A 19,919-nucleotide genomic window follows, 5' to 3' on the forward strand; every position below is an offset into this window, starting at 1 on the left:
GCCAGGCACAATGCTATGCTTTTTACAGATACCATATTATTTAATCTTTACAACAACCCTGTGAGGTAGATACTGTTATTGTCATCCTCTACAGACATAAAATTAAGAAATTGGAGGTAATGGAAAAAGTAAATGGAGATTTGAATGTGGGTAGTCTGACTCTAGAGCCATGGTCTAAACAACACTTTACTCATGGAGGGGTAAGTGCTTAACACAATGGCATCAGTAACTCAAAGATGGGTAAGATAATGAAGCTGGTCATGCTCAGGGAAAGCTTTATGGAGAAATTATACTTGAATAGTATTTTCAGATTAATTACGTGGAAACCTACAGAAAAAGAAATGAGCCTGTGCATGGTATGGATGGGGAAGGAAGCGGATGGGAGGAGGCTGTACCATAACAGCCATGAATTCAGCAAAATATCCACATTGGACAGCACAGAGTCGGTCCTTGTACAGAGTAACTGTAGGAATCCCTTTCCACGTCCCGCGTGGTCCAGGGTTCCGGTTCAGGGTTCGAGTTCTGGAGAAGGGCCGCACACAAATGAAAGGAGACTTGAAGAAATTCAATTTGGCGAAATGGGGGGCCAGGTGGTAGTCCAACTCTAGTGGGAGAACTACTCACTGCTCTGGTCCTGCCATCCCTTTTATTGAGGCTTTGGGGAAAACATCTTAGCCAGGATAAACAGAAATTTACATGGGAAAAACAAAGGTGGAGGCTGCTTCAGCTAACAATGTCTCAACTAAAGGGTGAGTGGTTAGAGCAATTAAGGTTGTTGACCAGCCTTCCTGGCTTCCTGTCAACATCTCTCTTTTAGTGAAACTGATTTGTTTCTGGCAAGTAACACATGTCATATTGCTGTTAACTCAATGTTCATTCAAGAAATATGAATCTACTTCTTACTCAGCATGGAGGTATAGAGTTTTAAAAAAAACAAAAACCTAGACATGATCTTCTAGGGAAAAGACCCATAGAATAAACATGTGTTGTTTCTGTTTTCTGGTACTGGAAGTCTTTCTTTTAGTGAAGAGCCCATTCAGTGAAATTCATATGAAGTTCCACCCCCTCAAACCCTCTACACATACCACACATATTAGTATATACACATGCACACACATGCACACATATACACATACACTTTGACACACTGAACGCCTGGCCATAACCTGGCCCTTAGAGAACTGAGTCCCTTGGCTGCAGTGATTGTTTCAGAGGTGGACACGTGACCTAATTTTCCACAGGAGTTGGGAGGGAAGTTGGCCTTGGATGATTAGGGCTACTGAGCTGGTGAGATGTGGGTGTGAGGCTGCCACTTTGCCTACCACATAGAGAAAGCATAAAGCCAAGAAGAGGCAAGCAGATTTGAGAAATGGAAATGCAGTGTCCTGACCTTTTTTTTTTTTTTTTTTTAGCTCTTGGGTTCAGTCTTGACAGTAAACAAGAGATAAATCTTATCTTAAATTTCTTAGAAGAAACCCCTTTAGTGAAGATGGAGGGAAGAAAGGTTGGTTAGGTAATTTTTTTTTAACATGGCTCTTTATAAAACTTAACCAACCAAAATGCTGAATTACATTCTATTGGCCTCGTTGGTCTTCAGGACACCAGAATGCACTTGTTTTTTCTACTGACCTGAGTCATTAGAAACCACAGAATATTTATGTTGGTGGGGTTCTGGAATAGTGGTATAGATTTCAGATAGGAATTTAAACTTTTGGTTAATTTTTTCTTGATTGAAGGAGCCAAAGCTGAGTATAAAATCCTGCTAATTATAATCCTCCTTTTTTGAAACCCTGTCTCTCCTCATTCACTCTCCTAATCCACTTTTGTTCACATGCCTTGGCTTGATATCCAGACTGTGAATGTTGGCATATATTAGCCACATGTGAAATTTTTTCACAAGATTTAGGAGCCAGAGAAGCCAAAATAGAGAAATGCAAAGCTAAAAATACTTTCAGAAAAGAATGATTTTGAATCATGCAACATATTCAGTGTCCTGATATAAGACAACTACCTTCTCAAGAGGGCACTTGAGGTAAAAATAAAAAGCTAAAGAAGTGATACAAGGTAGCAACAAAATAGAGGGTAAATAAAAGGGAGGAGAAAATGGATTTTATTAAACTTGGAGATGCTAATGGGTATTTCTGTGGTGATGCCCATTGGAGGTAAAGGATTAATGGGCCTCCATTTTTATCTGAGATGCTCCAATCATTTGTAAAGATGCCAACTTAAAGTTAAATGAATCAATAAATATTTTGGAGCATCTGCTATGTGCCAGGCACTGTGCTGCATGCTAGAGACACAACAAGGGACTAGAATCTCTCTCTCTTTCTTCTCGTGTTATCTTCTATATAGGCCTCATTATCCTGGAGTAAGACCCAATATGCCTATCTTTGATTTTTAAGCCTAGGGGATGAAACATGGCAAATAATCAGGTCTAGATCTGATGTTCAAACGTGAAATCAAGGAAACATTCAGAAAAGAAAATTAAATGCCAGGAAAGCAAAACAACGGATGTCCATTACATGGGGATGCTAAGATTAAGAAGCTTTGCTCTCATTTTGCAAATGTCCTCATCTTTAGGCCTCAGTCTGTGACTTTCTTGCAGGAATGAGATAAAGGTTGGAGAGTTAATGAGTACATTAGATAATCATAATAATGGAACATCTAAGTCTAACCTCCCTTTTCCTACCTCTAGCCTGAGATACCTGGAGAAGTGAAATGTCAAAGACCAGGGAGCATCCATCAACCTGGTATAAAGGCTTATCCTTCTGGGCAAGCATGGATGATCAGCTGGGTAGAGAATACTTACAGTTCAAATACAAGAGCCCTTTATTCAGCATTTTCCAAGGACAGGGAGCTGATACACTCTGACTGATGACAATACAACGATTGCTTAATGGGATGACTTGCATGTAATAGGTACTCAGTAAATATCTGTTGAATAAAAGGAAAACCTGTGTAAAGTGGTGAATTATGCCTTGTATGCCCATATTACTTGAATTACCAAAAATGGACATAAGAAAAAAGTAATTTGGGAGAAGTAAGAAATCATCATCTAGAACAGTAGTTCTCAGATGTTAAGTCCCGTGGCCCCTCCACAATCCTAAAAATGATTGAGGACCAACTTTTTATTTATGTGGACTAGGTCTATGAACATTTACCATATTAGAAAGCAAAGTCATAAAATGTATAAAATATAAGACTAGGCAAGTACATACCCATTAGCCCTCAGAAAAATGGCTTCATCCCACAACATGTTATCTCCGGAAAATCTGACTATGAACTTGTGCGAGAATGAGAGTGAAAATGATAAGTAATGTATTAGTATTATTATGGAAATAGTTTTGATCTTGTGGACCTTGTGGGAGGGTTTCAAATACACTCACAAGTCTCAGAAGAAGACTTTCTTGATCCTCCTATGAATAGGTTGGTGTCACTGGCCTCCTTAAAAAAGTCAAAGTCTTTCCAATCAAATCCCTGGTAGACATTGCATAAAATTGCCTTTCACTCGGATTGGTCCACATTGGGGTGATTTATTTGGAAACAGAGTTCAGGAGGCTGGCATGGACAAGGAAGAAGTGGTTGAGCTGGAAGATCACCTGAAACATGTACTAGTATGTAGGTTCGAATGGGCGAGGGACAGAACCATCTCATTCCTTAAAGGACAAAGTCTCATTCTCAATGCTAGCTTCACCTCTGTTGGCAAGAGGAAGATGACACTGATTTCAAAGACACCAAGTTATTCCCTAAGGATTCTTTTCCAGGGAAGTGTGGGTGTCCCTGAGGGTCTCTAGGTTAATTCCTACCCAAAGTAAACATGCAGGAAAGCAGTTTCCCTCAAGGCCATTTTTCAAATAATCATTTTGTTGAATGATGTTTTTCTATTCTAAATTATATCCAATGTATTAGCTGCACTGGGCCAAACCCTCTACAACACCTCCAACACCCAACACACACACACACACACACACACACAAACACACTCATCTATATTCTCAAATTGGCCTTCAAATTGAGGAGCAACTTCAACCTTACACATGGTGGCAAAACAGTTGTGATAAAAATCTCCTTGACAGTTGCAGGCTAATTGATTTTTTGGCAAATTGGTTTTTAGCCAATTAATTTTTAACAAGCTAGTTTCTCCTGTATCGACCATTCTGAAAATGTGCACCGCTCCTCCCCTCTGCGGTGTGTAGGCAGCTGGCTTCGATGAGCACCTGAGAGTGGCCGAGGGAACATCCAGTCTGCAGGGGCGGCATGAAGCATGCATGGGGGAGGCAAACGGAAGAAGACTGCGCTGTACAGCTGGCATCTCCAATGCAGCGGTTGTATCAGACTAGAATGGGCGAGGGAAGGAAGCCATCTCATTCCGCTATGAGCCTATGTCCAGCCTCCGTCTCCCCCTCTGTAGAACAGGGATTGTTTCATTATACCTCTCAGGGCTCTGGAAAACACCAAAGGAAACACGGCATGGGAAATACAAAGTCAGGGGTCCATACCTACCAGCTGTCTTGCTGCTGTTATCATTATTATTGACAGAAGTTATGCCATTTTTTCCCACTTTCTAAAAGAAAACTTCCTCAAATTACACACTTTCTCACCTTCAGGCCTGGAGCCCTCCTCCCCTCCCTTCCTGTCTTTCTTCACCCTCCAGACTTCACTTAAGCTCACCTCCCCCAGGAAGCCTTCCCTGGTCCCCTAGACCAGTGGTCGGCAAACTCATTAGTCAACAGAGCCAAATATCAACAGTACAACGATTGAAATTTCTTTTGAGAGCCAAATTTTTTAAACTTAAACTTCTTCTAACGCCGCTTCTTCAAAATAGACTCGCCCAGGCCGTGGTATTTTGTGGAAGAGCCACACTCAAGGGGCCAAAGAGCCGCATGTGGCTCACGAGCCACAGTTTGCCGACCACGGCCCTAGACCAGCTTAGAACCCTCCATGTCCTGGTCTTAACTCTCATTGCTATTTATTGAAACAGATTGTTCAGTTGTCTGCTTTTTATTAGAGCAGTGGTTGGCAAACCGCGGCTTGCGAGCCACATGCCGCTCTTTGGCCCCTTCAGTGTTCTAACGCCACTTCTTCAAAATAGACTCGCCCAGGCCAAAAACCAACTTCTGCGCATGGGCCACGAAGTTTCAATTGCACTGTACGTGCGAGCCCGCACATGGTATTTTGTGGAAGAGCCACACTCAAGGGACCAAAGAGCCACATGTGGCTCGCGAGCCGCAGTTTGCCGACCACTGTATTAGAGCAAAGATTCTGAGAGCAGAGACCATCTCCGTGTCATTTACTGACATCCATAATCCAGAGCACAGTGCTTGGCTTGCCGGAGATGACGGGATGAATGAATGGGTGAGGCATGGGCCTGGCCCTGACACTGGGGCAAAGCCTGCACACAGATGCACAGCTGTGGCTTAGAGACATGGGTCTATGAGCAATGCCCGACTGAGAAGGCCTGGGGGGAGGGCTCTTTGTTGAGCTTCTCTAGCAGGCCCCAGAAGGGCGACTTCCATTTTTGACTCCTTGTCCCTTTGGTCATTCCAGCTTCCAGGTATGGCCTCTCTGGGTTACCAGGGAGTTTCTTTCTCGTAGGAATTGCAGAGCAGAGGAAGGTCCCCTGGTCTAGGAGCAGAAGGCTTGAGTTGTGACCCTCACACTGTGTGACTTTGGTCAAGGCCTTCACCCCTCTGAGTCTGGTTTCTTCTGACCGGACAGTGAGGCATCTCCACAATCCCATGAGGTAACAGCAGGCTCAGCTTCCAGAAAACTTCTAAGAACTCACTGAGATCTATCCATTCTCTTTCTATTCGTTTTTTTCTCCCTATTTCCCTCCCTTGTTTATTTTTCTATTTAACAGATAAGTATTGGGTATTTACTGTGATCCAGATTTGACCTAATGTTCAATAATAGAGAGGTAGACAAAATAAACAGGATCCCTGCCTTCATGCTACTTACGGTGGGCAAAGCAGAGGTTCACAAATAGAATAACTTCAGTCAGGCAATAGGAACAATAAATAAAACAAAGCAACATGTGACTAGGGGTGGGACATGCCTTTTAGATTGGTTGGTCAAGGGAGGCCTCCCAGAGGTGGTCACATTTGGACTGAGACCTGAATGAAAAGATGAAGTGGACCATGGGCAACATGGAAGCAGGTTTAAAGGCCCTGGGGGCAGGGGAAAGTTGAGTTCTAGAAAGAGAAAGCATCAAGTAGCAAGTATGATAATAACAAGCAATTAGGCAAGATCCAGAGATGTCGGTCCTGTGGGCCAGGTCAGAGTTTGGACTTGGCCCTGAGTGCCAGGGGGAACATTGGAAGGGAATTTTATGCAGGGGAGTGACATGCTCTGATTTAGGTTTTTAAGTGATTTCTGGTTGCTGTGTGGAAAATGAATTCTTACATGTCATGTTCTGAATACAATTTGAAGATCGTATGATTAATCCCCTGGTTGCTGACAACTCATTGGGAACATGGGTGACATTATATCTGCTGACAATAAAGGGCACTTTTCCTATCAGGAGCTGATAAATACGTTAAAGAAGCTGTTCCTAGTTAACTAAAATGAACAATGTTTCCTTGTGTCTTAGACTTTTTTACAAGAAGGATTTCTGTATGTATGATGATATTAATAACTGAAAATTAGAAATTTACAATTCCATAGCCACTTTATAGGGCAACAACTTTTTAATGGGTTAAAGGAGATTGCGTTTTGTTCTACACCTGTAAGTGATTATTGCTGATTTCATTATAATTTGGTATATTGAAATTCAGATAAATTGCGTTTCTTAGCCAACAAGGGTTCTGTTAGGTTCTTTATATTGAACATTCCACGAGACCTGTTATTATGTGAAGAATGAAATGACAGCAAGCAGCCACAGAAAATGACCAAATAACTGCTAATAGGGTGGACTTTTGACAGAGCAATGTGCTAATAGATGATGCCAGGTTTCCAGGTCTTTGAAACCTACTTTTTGAAAGCATTTGGATTTTTTAAAATCTACTTTAGTTATTAGACTTACAACTTGAATTTTGAACGTGGGAAGCTGTTTGCAGTTCACCTAATAATAGTAACTGTAATTGCCACTTTCATGCAAGCACTACGATATGTAAATGCAGTGTATTTCATTATTCCACAAAGTGGAACCAACCCGGTGAAGGTCTGATGAAGTTTCGTGTAAAGGAGGGAATTCTGCCTTCAGTCTGCACCATAGAAATTCTGGTTTTCCAGGCTTTGGACTCAAGACTGTAACATAAACTCTTACCTGAATCTCCAGCCGCTGGTTTGCCCTATGCCATTCAGACTTTCCAGCCCTACAGTCACATGAGCCAAGTCCTCAAAAGAAATTCCTTAAAATGTAGATCCTATGAGCTCTGCTTTTCTGGAGAACCCTGACTAATACATTCCTTTACCCAGGAGTTCTGCTTCTAGAAATTTACCCGAAGAAAGTTATCACACAAATAGCCAAAGACATATGTTCAAGCCACTGTTTTAATAGGTAAAGATGGGAAACAAGCAAAAGCCCACCAGTGGACTGTGTGGCTCCACAGAACATTCTGCACAACATGATAATTCATACATCCTGCGGGTGTATTATAGGAGTGTTAAAAGGAATAAGGTAGATCTTCCTAAAATAATGAGATTTATAGTAGTCATATTATCCTATATAATAAAAGCCTAATATGCTAAGTGTGCGGTCAACTAGTCGGCCGTTCAACCAATCAAAGCATAATATGCTAATGATATGCTAAGGCTGTTCAACCGCTCGCTAAGACATGCACTGACCACCAGGGGGCAGACAGTCGACTGGTCAACCAGTCGCTATGATGTGCACTGACCACCAGGGGGCAGATGCTCTGACTGGTAGGTTAGCTTGCTGCTGGGGTTTGGCTGATCGGGACTGAGCAAGATGGGCCAGACATGCCCTGGAACCCTCCCATGGTCCCTCTCTGGCTGGCCAACCTCCCGCATCCCTCCCCGGTTCTGATCATGCACTGTTGGGGTCCCTCGGCCTGGCCTGCACCCTCTCGCAATCTGGGACCCCTCAGGGGATGTCGGAGAGCCAGTTTCAGCAGGATCCCACAGGGCAGGCCAAGGAACCCCACCCATGCACGAATTCGTGCACCAGGCCTCTAATCTTACCTAATAATAGAGAAACATGTAAATTGACCATACCTCCGCTATGCCCACAGCCAATCAGAGTGAGTATGCAAATTAACACAACAAAGATGGCGGTTAATTTGCATACATACTTGGGTCCCGGGAACCTCCTCGGCACCCAGGTCACTCCCAGTCGGCCATCGGACGAAGGCTTTAGGTTTGGGAAAGAGCCGAGCCTGCGATCAGAGGTGCGGGGGCGGCGGGGGGGGGACCCCTTCCCAAGCCTAAAGCCTGGGGCGGAGGCTTTAGGCTTGGCCAGGGTCAAGCCTGGGATCAGAGGGAAGGGGATAAAATCAATGGAAACATATCCTCAGGTGAGGATAAAAAGAAAAATAAAGAAAGAAGTGTCATATCCTATGAAAGACATCTTGAAAATGCTTAAAGAAAGTTGTCATTTTTTTCATGGTGAAGAGACTGGAGTTTGTGTTGAGGAAAATACCTTGGTGGCTGCGGTGACTGGCAGTGGCTGCAGCAGCGGGGTGATGGTGCTGGCACCTTCCCCTGATCAGCCCAGTCGCCTCCTGCAAATGCATCAGTAGGAAATCCCCTGAGAGCTCCCAGTATGTGAGAGGGGGCAGGCTGGGCTGAGGAACCCCTCCCCAGTGCATGAAATTCGCTCTACTGTTTATTACCCTAGTTAGGTAATAAACAGCAGAGTGAAGACCCTGCTTGATTTCCATTTTTTAAATTATTAATACTGGAGATGGAATTATAAGGAAACTTACATTTGCTTCCTCTAGACATTTTTCTATTGACTGAATTTTTACAATTAGCATATTTTGACTGAATTAATGAGTCAATTTGATCTAAATTCTAAGCAAAGGTCAGTTCAGATTTTTGCTGCCCTCTCTCTTGCTACCTACCTATGTTTTTTGAATGGTAAAAATAACTTCTGTTCAAATATTTTATGTTGTTTATTTATGAAGCATTTCTATACATATCAAATAAAATGGACAGACAGGCAGTTATCTGGACATTCAAGTTTAAGAAGAAAAAGCTCTGGGATTGGTTTTGTTTTCATGATTCACTTGAGTAGAGTACAGTTCAGGGAAGATGAACAAGAGAGAGAAAAGGATATTCTCTAAAACAACAGATAATGACCTCATTATCTATTTTAATTTGACAATGTGGGGGCAGGCTGAGTTCTCGATGACTCAAGTTCTATTTGAAGAACCTGAGAGTCACAAGTGACAGCATGGTGAGAACGGTCAGGCTTCTTTGCAGCCATTGCATGGGTTCTATAGAGTTTCCCTTCTTCTCTCAGGTTCCCTTCAAGCCCTGGTCTCCACCAACCACTCCTTTTGAATCGCATGGAAGTCTACTTTTTTATTTTAAAACTAGAGGCCCAGTGCATGATTCAATCATGCACGTGTAGGCTGTCTGTCCGCTGGTCGGGACCCGGTGTGGCCGGCAGCTCCGAAGTCCCTGGGCCCCTAGGGCGAGGCGGGGCGGGGGCATAGTCCTCCTGCGGCCGGAGCCCAGGCCAGGGTCTTGCCTTCGCCTCCCACCCAGGAATGCTGGGGCCGCAGCCGCCTCCTCTGCGGACACCGGGACACCGGGACACTGCCGCGCGCTCCTGTGGCCCAACTGCCGCCAGACTCCTCCCCCGGGAGCCGCGCCGCCCGCCCACCCGCGCCACCTCCAAACCTCCAAAACGCCGGCTCGCTGCCCCAGAGGCCCGTCTGTGCTGCAGCACAGCCATGGCACAGACGCTGAGCTCGCGTCGCCGCTGGCAATGCGAGCTCAGCGTCCTGCCAGCCCAATCACCACCCCAGCCACCCCGAGTCCCGCCTCCTGTGTCTCCCGCTGGCCCAATTGTGGGCGTAGCGGAGTGATGGTAATTTGCATATTACCATTTTATTAGGTATGACTAGAGTCACAGTGTGCACAAGTAGCTCGCTTCCGCTTGCCACAGCTGGCCACCCCACCCATCGCAGCTCATAGCCCTCCCCTGCTCATAGCTCTCCACCTCTAGTAGCTGGCACCCCGCCCCGCCCACCGCGAGAGCCGCTGCTCATTTGGTCGTGACGGTGTTACGGCATCACGGCCCCAGGCCTTTTATATAAGAGATGTTTATCTACATAATTACAAACTTGTGTGGGGGAAGCTGAAATTTGATAAGATCCCTCTTAGCATAATACAGTTTTCAACAATTGGATAAATGTCTTTCTGGCCCATGGGGATGAAAGTGGCGGGCTGGGGGAGGGGTAGCCCCGTCCCAGCCTATCCTCACGTGTGCACTCACAGTGAATCCTGTGGAAGGATATTGTTGGCAGAAACCTTGACTGCATTTTCCAGTCTAGCTCAGTTCCCTCTGCTTGATATTTATTATTCCTCTCCTTTGAAAAATGATCGTTTCTTATGGTAAAGTAGGGAGCACAAAAACGCAATGGAAAATTCCTTTGGGAGACAATGAACTTCAATGTATTTAGTGCATAATCGCATCAGGGAGAAATGCCCCCTATTGTGTTTAAGAGCAGAAGTACAGCATTTTGTCTTTCACTTAGTTTTATTTTACTTTTTTAAGAAAGTGTTTTCAGTGAATACATGTTGCTGCAAGCCTGAGAAATGAAGCTGGTTTTGATTCAACCAAGGTTAAGTAAAAAACGACTGGCCCTGGCCAGTGTTGCTCAGTGGTTGGAACGTCAGCCCGTGCACCTAACTGTTGGTTGTGGGTTCGGTCCCCTGTCAAGGGCACATATCAGGGTTGCAGGTTTGATCCCTGGCCCAGGTCGGGGCCAGGCTGCATTCGGGAGGCAACCAATCAATGTCTCTCTCACATCAATGTTTCTCTCTCTCTCTTTCACTCCCCCTCGTGCCCTCCTTTCCACTCTCTAAAAGAAACCAATGGAAAAAAATATCCTCAGGTGAGGATTAAGAAAATAAATTCATAAATAAATAATAAAAAGTCTTCTATAAATTTACCTTTCATGTGAATTTTAGCTCAATTTTCAAAGTTCACTATTAGTCTCAATCTTTGTGCTATTTCCCTACATTTTAACCTAAAACTCTTTAGTCACAAAATTCTAATATGTGAAAAAAGTATGCATATAAAGGAAAAAATTGTGAAAATTATTATGATAAAGAAAAAATATTTAAAGTGGGGGAAATTTTTCACATGAGAGGTTATAAGTAAGAGCTTTGGGGCCATGGAGACTGTCTCAAGGCTCTAACTTCAACAAGTCACTTACCTGCTCTGCTCCTCACTTTCCTTGTCCCTAAACAAGGGTAATACTGCCCACCTGAACAAGAGTGAAAATCTAAGTGAGATAATATGTGAAAACAGTTGGCAGGGTGCCTGGCCTACAATGTGCTCAGTAAATGCCAGTTGGTGATTGGCAGCCAGGAGTAGAAGTGGGATCACTCTCATTATCCTAAAGAGCAGCAGCAAATGCCCTGCTCCAGGTACAGTCAGAAAACCAGGGAAATGACAGGCAGAGGGGGGTGTCCTTTTCAACCTCCTCGATGATCTCTATTTCTGTTTCTCACAGCTCTGTCAGTGTCTCTGATGACTGGCACTTGGGCCCAATAAATCCCTTTGGAATGAATGAAGGACTTGATCATAATGTAGAATTTGGTGGTCGGGAAAACTTAGAAATGGAATTTGGGTCATAAGTAAAAATCTTAACAGCTGGGTATCAGAAAGCCTGGGTTCTAAGTTTGCCTCTTCTCTGCCAATTGTGTGATTTTTTTGTTAATCCTCACCTGAGGATATCTTTTCCCATTGATTTTTAGAGAGAGTTGAAGGGCCGGAGGGAGAGAGAGAATCATCAATGTGAGAGAGACACATCGATTAGTTGTCTCCCACACGCACCTCAACTGGGGCCAGGTACATGCCCTTGATGGGGAATCGAACCTGTGGCCCTTCAGTGTGAAGGTTGATGCTCTAACCACTGGAAAACTACGGCCAGGGCTAACTGGGTGATCTTTATGATTCTTTCATGACGACTGAGCTCCAACATCCTCCTCTGTAAAATGGGGGAGTTTGCTGGGGAGGAAAAAAAAAAAAAAAAAGCAGTGACAGAAAGTGTTTATAAACTCCCAAGATTTTGTAGTGATTTGTGTGTTGTGAATCACATAGGCTGAGCAAGTAGGATGTGTATATGAGTGTGTAAATGCACACATAAACACATTTATTATGTACACACATATGGCTAGCCAAAGAAACAGCCATCTAAAACAAGATTAATTGCCAATATATCATATTGGGAAGAGAGAGAAGAAGATGGAGCGGTTAGATTAACATCTGTCAACTGGTACGAAGGATTGAACAGGGGCTGTAGAAAATAGTCGAGAGAAATGTGCTCCCAACACTCTGCTGTCTGATCTTCCCTTGGCCACTCAAACCCTGGCTCTCAGAATTCAGTGGCAGCAGCCTGCTCCCCAGCAACCTGAATGCTCTCCACACTTGCTCCTGGTCAGGATCACCCCCTTGGGACATGTCCTTACTGTCCTGCACTGAGCCTCCCCCAGATGTACTGTTGGCAGCTTTAGTCCTGTTTTCTTCCACATCTGGTAAAAGATCGTATCTAATAAAGAGGAAATATGCCAATTGACCATCATGCCCTCACAAAGATGGCAGCGCCCACAGCCAATAAGGATAAAATATGCTAATTGACTGCCATGCCCTCAAAGGTGGCAGCGCTCACAGCCACAAGATGGCGGCGCCCAGTCCCCTCAACCCCCTAGCCACCCAGAGCTGGCCCGAGGCACAGGCAAGCCTCGGATGGCGGCTGCCCAGCTGATACCCGAGGCGCAGGCAAGCCTTGGATGGTGGCTGCCCAGCCGCCCAGGGCTGGCCCCACGCGCAGGCAAGCCTCAGGTGGTGGCTGCCCAGCTGCCCAGGGCCACCCAAGGCTCGGTAACCAGGGATGGCCAAGGCTTGCACTGCCAGCAGTGGCAGCAGCAGAGGTGTGATGGGAGCATCACCTCCCACCCCTGAGGGCTCCTGGACTGTGAGAGGGAGCAGGCCGGGCTGAGGGACCCCCCTCCAGTGCATGAATTTTCATGCACTGGGCCTCTAGTATTGTCAATAATTTCAAAAGTGTTATTGGCAGATGCCCATAATGGCACGGTGCTACTGAGGGTGAATCTGTGCTTTCCTTTACCCCAGAATCTCACTTTCTAAACAGAACTACGGACACTATGATGACCACAGTTTCAGTACCTGCTGCAGTCAGGTCATTTGCCCTCTGCTCGCTTCTGAGGCAGATCTTAGAGTAATCCAGGACAACATTTGGAAAATAAGAAGCTCTTAATGACTTCCTGTTGGTTGGTCTACACAGAGATTCAACCTTGTCATTGCTGGGCACCTTGTACAATGCCCGATGCACAAATTCCCAGGTGGAAGTGGGGTGAGTATTGGTTTAGAATCCTATTCAGCATAAACTGTCAGTCTCCCCTTAGATCAGATGGCCTGGGAAAGCTGGCTTGGTCGTTTTTCTGCACACATTCAGCTGGGAACCTAGAGATGCTGTAACTTTTGAAACAGAGGAAGAAGTGGTTACTCGTGTAGGCTCCTCCCAACCTGCTTGCATTCCAGACGCATCTCTGCCCTCCCCTGGCCACGTGACGTCAGGCAAGTTCAGCACCCACCCAAGCCTCAGTTTCCTCATCTGTATAATGATGGTGGCCACAGCACCTACCTAAGAAAGTTGCTATGAACATGAAGTGAGAAGCAGTTGGTAAAGAACCTAGCACAATGCCTGGGGATTGAAAAATGAGGGCCGTCGTTCTTGAAAATATTTTTATTAACAAAACAACATCAACTTGCTTCATATTTTTCTAGGCCCTACCAACAGAACTAAGATTTGTGGGGTACCAAGCAGTTCCTTCAGTTTAAATGAAGCAGCAGTGAACTGTTTAAAGGGCTGTGTTTCAGCACTGGTAAAAATTGGAAAAATAACTATAACATGGAGTCTTTTCATTGATTGACATTATGCAATAAAACCCAGCGACATTCAATTACCCCTTGATTGAGCCGGGCCAGCCAAGAAGGGAGTTAGGCATTTGAAATCAACAAATTGGATTTGGTCTCTTTTGCAGGCTCAGCAATTGCTCCCTGACTTAGCTCCTCACAAGATCCGAGGCGGCCCTGCTGGCTTCTGGATGCTACCAACTGACATGCTCTCTCTGTACAGAACAGTTTTTTCCTTGTTTAGGTTCTAAATGAATGATATTTGCTTCCAAAGTTAGTACAGCTGCTAGACACATGCTGGCTATAAAATCTCTCCCTCCAAAGTAAGACATATGTATTTATCCATATGTATGCAACTGTTACTTAAAGGAACCTTTCTGTTATATATATATTAATATGTACCTTCATACAGCATTCAAATATTCAGTGATATGAATTATCATGCTCAGACTACTTTGAGCTGGCGTGCTTTTTCTTTATAAATGACCCCTCCTTCCTTCCACACAGTAGGAACGAGCTTACAGCTTCACTCTCATTTCTCCTCTTTCTCCTGCTTGCAGCCCAGTGTGGCTCGGGGGCCAAATACCAAGCTGTAGATCATTGGTGTTCACAAGCAGAGCAGATTTGTCAGTGATTTTTTTTCTCCTTGTGCCGATAAGCACAATTAACATTTACTGTAAATCAATATAATTAGTTAGCAACGGGGGGAATGTTGCTATTCAGCGGATTGCATAGGAAAATAAACAATTGTTTTATTCTACCCCTCCACCCTGCCCCCAGCACACACGACTGCAGACCTAGTCTGTGGAGCTAGCTGAGGGAGCTGGCCGCTGGGGCATGGCTGATCTGAAGTGCGTCCTAGCACCTGGAAAGCAGGTGTGTATGCAGCCGAATGGTTGTGGCAGGTGGCACTGCTCTGCTTGCTGTTTTTGTTTTAGACATTGTTTATTATAAGAACGTTTTCCCACTGTTTGTCTTAAGATAAAGACGCAGATCTATAACCTGGCCCACAGGACCCCACAAGGGGGACTCCTGGCTACTTCTCCATCTCACCCTGCACCGCCCCCTTTCCTGCAATTTTCCAGTTCCCACCCCATAGTCCTCTCCTCTCATGTGCTCTGCAACTTGCCTCTGCAGGATCTTGGTACATACTATTTCCTGCCTATTTGTTAATAGCTTTATGAGATGTAGTTCACATACCATACAATCCATTCATTTTAAATGTACAATTCAAGTATATTTGTGGAGTTGTGCATCCATCATCACAATCAGTTCTAGGGCATTTTCATTACCCCGAAGGAAATCCTCTAACACTCAGCCACCCTCCCCAATTCTCCCATCCTCCCCAGCCCCCAGCCCTAACCTCTGTTTATCTCCATAAATGTGCCTATTCTGAACATCTCCTATGCATGTAATCAGACAAAGGGTCCTTTGTGTCTGGTTCGTTCACTAGCATAAGGTTTTCAAGGCTCATTAATGCTGATGCATGAAATAATATTCCATCCTGTGGCTGTGCCACATGTCGCTTAGCCATTCACCAGCTGATAGACATCTGGCTGTTTCCACTTTGGGGCTGCCGTGCACATTCTTGTGCAAGTTTTTTGTGCAGAAAAGTGTTATTTCTCTTGCGTGTGGATCTAGGCGAGGAATTGTTGGATCATAGGATGGCTCTACGTTAAACTATCTAAAAAACGGCCAGACTGTTTTCCGAAGTGGCTGCCCCATTTTCATTTCCACCTGCTGAATTTGTTTGAAAATTCCCATTTTCGTGTTATTCTAATTATTCTTGTTACTCCAATCTAATCTCACTAACACTTTTATTCCAATTTTATAATCTTTTTGAATATAGCCATTCTAGGAGATGTGAAGTCACCAACATTGGGATAATTTCTACTCATTTTTCAAGCTGCAGCTGAAAAATCACTTCTGTAAGGAATTTGTCTTGACCATCCCACCCCCACTGGCCAATGCTCCTTTCAGACCTTTCTTTACCCTCTAAACTTGAAGTTCAACATGGGCAGGGACCATCCTGTCTCATCTTTGTTTTCCACTCTTTCCCAGCATCCATCCATCCTGTGAACTACATATCTGCTTGTTAAACATTTGTTGAGTGAATGACATATTACAAAACAATGAGAAAAAAAAGAGTATACATTATCTGAGAATCACCTCTATCAGAACAGTTGGCATGATTACTTTTTAAATCAATTTCATTTTTCTGACTTCCCACAGACCAAACTATTGAGAAACAAATATTTCAATATCTCTGCTAGAGGTAGAAAGGGGTTCTACAATAAAACGATGATGAATGCTTCTATTTCCCTGGTCTTTACTGAAGGTGCGCACACTTCTGTTTGATGAGAAACAGGAGGAGGCTGAGGGACACAAGCAAAGTCAAGTGGACTGTGCAACATAACAGTCCTCTCTCAAATCAAGCAGCGAATGGAAAAGAACAGGTTTCTGAGACGGAGGAGCTCGGGGGAGGGAGGACTGGGCTGTTCTGCTTGGCCATTAACAGGGCTACACCCCTGGAGATTTCCACTCAGTGGGTCTGGACAAGGCCCTGGGATATATGCTTTTTCCAAGACCCTAATGGTTCTAATGCTAATGGTGCATGGGCTTCACTTTGAAAAAAACAACATTCATCCAGTTAATATTCTCATTATTTAACAGAAACAGTTAACGCCGGAGTTAAAAAATCAAGCTCTTAAGTCTGACACAATTTAATCCCTGGCCCCAAAAGTCATGTGTCTTAGACAAATTACTTAATCTTTCTAAGCCTAATTCTTTATCTGCAAAGGGGGAGGGAGCAATAAAGTACCTACATTATACAGTTGCCATGGAAATTAAATCAATGAATGCCTATAAAGCACAGTATCTGACACATGTGAAATGCTCCAATATGTTATTTGCTGTATTTCATCACTACAGTATATTATTTCTAAACTATAAGAGAATGTGCATAGCCAATCTTTTTCAAAGGGCTCACGTTTTGCTTGGTAAGAAAAATACTTCCTAGGCATAAGTTAGGAATTTAAAAGGTTCATCAGTTATACAAAAGTATCATCATTGTTACTTTTAGAGATAATTTTCCAGGTGGAACTTACTTTACTGATATTGTTAAACTTCGTTTATGCCTATTTCGGAGCGCCTTCCACAATCAAGGGGTAATTAGGTCATTGCCGAAGAAGCAGAATGTAGGGTCCTGTATTGAATTACAGTTCACCGTCTAGTTCACACTTCTTCCTTAGGTGTCATCTATTGAGCGGGAAGTATTGCGCACGTTCCCCACCCCCCAATCTTATCCCGATAGAATTTACTGTCTAAACCAGAAGTTCAGTCAATTAGCATCTATCAGTTATCTTACAGAATCAGAAGTGTTCATTGACTTATCCAAGTCCTAATTAGTGAGGGGCTAACAAGTGTCAGGACTTTGGATACACAGAGAAGAATATTAAGATCCTCATGATAATGCAGGGGGCAGTGGAGACAGAAAAAAAAAGAGTAATTAAATATGTTACCAAGACAGTGAGGCTGGTGAGGAGTGCTCTGAGTGACATTAAACCGGGTGATGTGACAGGAATGTCTGAGGAAAGGGAGCTATTTCAGATTCATGGACAGGAAAAGGCTATCCCAGGAGAAGGCATTTGAGCTCACACCTGAATGGCAATAACAGGGCGCAGAGTAATGTAGGGAAAGGGAACTGTCAGAGAAAAGACCCTAAGCCAAGACCATGACCATGAGGTAGGATCGAGTTCAGGAGTCAGGTTTTGAGTCCAAGTTCAGATGAGAAAGCCCAGCAGGATTTAAGGAGGAGATGTCAATAGTCTAATTTGTCATCATTTCAGGTGCCCCTCCTTCCCCCCTCCCCTCTCTCTCCAGGGACAGCTATTGTGAAACCCGATGGCATGGTGTTTAACTGCAGCATTGACTTCCACGTTTGCAGCTATGATCTCTGTCATTTCATTAGCGAACTTGTCTCATGGGCAGGCCCTACAACTCCCCAGTCACTCCCCACTTTGCTTTAGAACATGTGGATATGGTTAGGTCTGCGCCCACAGGAGCCAGGCCAAGAGACTTTGTGAGAGTTTAAGAAATATGAAGGCCTGGTACACAAAATTCGTGCACTCAGGGCGGCGGGGGGGCGGGGGGGGGAAAAGAGGGGTGGGAGGGGAGAAGTCCCTCAGCCTGGCCTGCACCTTCTTGCAGGCCGGGAGCCCATCCTCAGCGCTGCTCAGAGGCAGGAGAGGCTCCCGCCACCGCCACTCCATTCACCAGTGCTGAGCCGGGCTTCTGGCTGAGTGGCACTCCCCCTGTGGGAGCGCACTGACCACCAGGGGGCAGCTCCCATGTTGGGCGTCTGCCCCCTGGTGGTCAGTGCACGTTATAGAGACCGGTCATTCTGCTGTTAGGTCTATTTGCATATTAGCCTTTTATTATATAGGATTCTCTCCCAGCAGGCTGAGACCAGTATATTGGTGTCAGCCAGCAAGAGTAGGAAGGGCGGAGTGTTTATTTGTCTCTTATGCGGGTTGGAGCAAATAGTTAGGTGGAACCAGGTGCAGGCAGTTGCAGGAAGCCGGGTCTAGAACTGCTCTCCTTGGCCGCTTAGCTGTCTCTTGTGACACCTGAAATGTGAAAGCCACAGAGAGGGCAGGAGCCCATGGGCACAATGGAAAGTGCTGAGCGCAGGGGAAAGGCACCGAGTATGCCTAACAGACATGGCTCCGGTTTTCTCGCCACAGCATCTTAAGAGAGTGTGCTTAAATCTGTCCCTAGGTTGCACCAGGTGGCATTCGAGGTGCCGACCTGCGAGGGAAAGGAGCGGGAGAAGCTGGCGCTGACTGGGGACTCCTCGTCTTCGGCAGAGTTCTTCGTCACCGTGGCCGTCTTTGCCTTCCTCTACTCCTTGGCCGCCACCGTCGTTTACATTTTCTTCCAGAACAAGTATCGGGAGAACAATCGGGGTCCACTCATTGTAAGTGGTTTGCTTTCTGCAATAACGTGTTTCTGTCCCCTCTAATTTCCCTTTCCAGTGCTTGAGGGGCTTCAGGGTTACCTGAGCCCTCAGGGTAGGTATTTTAAAGGGAATCACTTTCTTTTTTATCCAAATCTCCTGGATCTAAACTAAAACATGATGTCTGTCATTCTTTTGTGCCCCTGAAAGTATTACAAGACTTGCTACCAACTCATTTGAAAAAAATAATTTGAAATCTCGTGAGATCAAGGAAAGGGTAGCGAGGCTTGCTGCAGGTGTATTTATAATTCCAGCATTATGGAGGTGGTAAACCATTTTTCTCACTGGTTATTTAGATGGTGTGACTCCTGCTTATTTGAATTGCATATTCTCTTAGTATGTGGCATACTGGGCACAGAGCTGTTTAGTTTGAAAATGGAGTTCTCCATCTCTCTCTCTCCTTCCCCACCACCAACTCTTTCCTATTTGCTTTTTCTTATACAATGGTTCATGAACTCACATGGGTGAAACCAGCATACGCCAACAGGGACACACATAGACTTAGGAGAACACAACTCTCAGAGGTACATGGTCATGGGTAATTTTAGAAAATAAAACTTAAATTTATCAACCTTCACATGTATGATTACCTAAAATGTATCTTACTGAGAATTCCCTACATTAAAAAACATCTTGCTGTTTTCTTTCTTAATTACCTGCACCCATTATAAGAAAGAAAAGCATCTTTCTTTTTTTTATCCCATATATTACCACACAGCAGATTGCTAGGGTGCAAAACCTTTGAGGCACTAAAGAAAGGACCATTTGAAATATCGGTATTAGTGTTGGTATTGACAAAAGTGAATGATTATAATGCCTGGGTAA

The 19,919-nt window shown here is 44.5% G+C and overlaps 1 protein-coding gene across 2 annotated transcripts in view; it reads left to right on the top strand.

Moving 5' to 3' along the window:
• SYNPR (synaptoporin) overlaps positions 1 to 19,919 on the top strand; it is a gene marked incomplete at both ends in the record, with an annotated part of 279,199 nt that overhangs the window by 218,444 nt on the left and 40,836 nt on the right. For both annotated transcript variants that reach the window (XM_079795734.1, XM_079795735.1), the window contains one exon: positions 18,857 to 19,055. In XM_079795734.1, coding sequence (XP_079651860.1) covers positions 18,857 to 19,055 — 199 coding nt within the window. The remainder of the gene's footprint in view (positions 1 to 18,856; positions 19,056 to 19,919) is intronic.

This window comes from Cnephaeus nilssonii (genome assembly GCF_951640355.1).
Source record: "Cnephaeus nilssonii genome assembly, chromosome: 17".
Lineage (NCBI taxonomy): Eukaryota > Metazoa > Chordata > Mammalia > Chiroptera > Vespertilionidae > Cnephaeus > Cnephaeus nilssonii.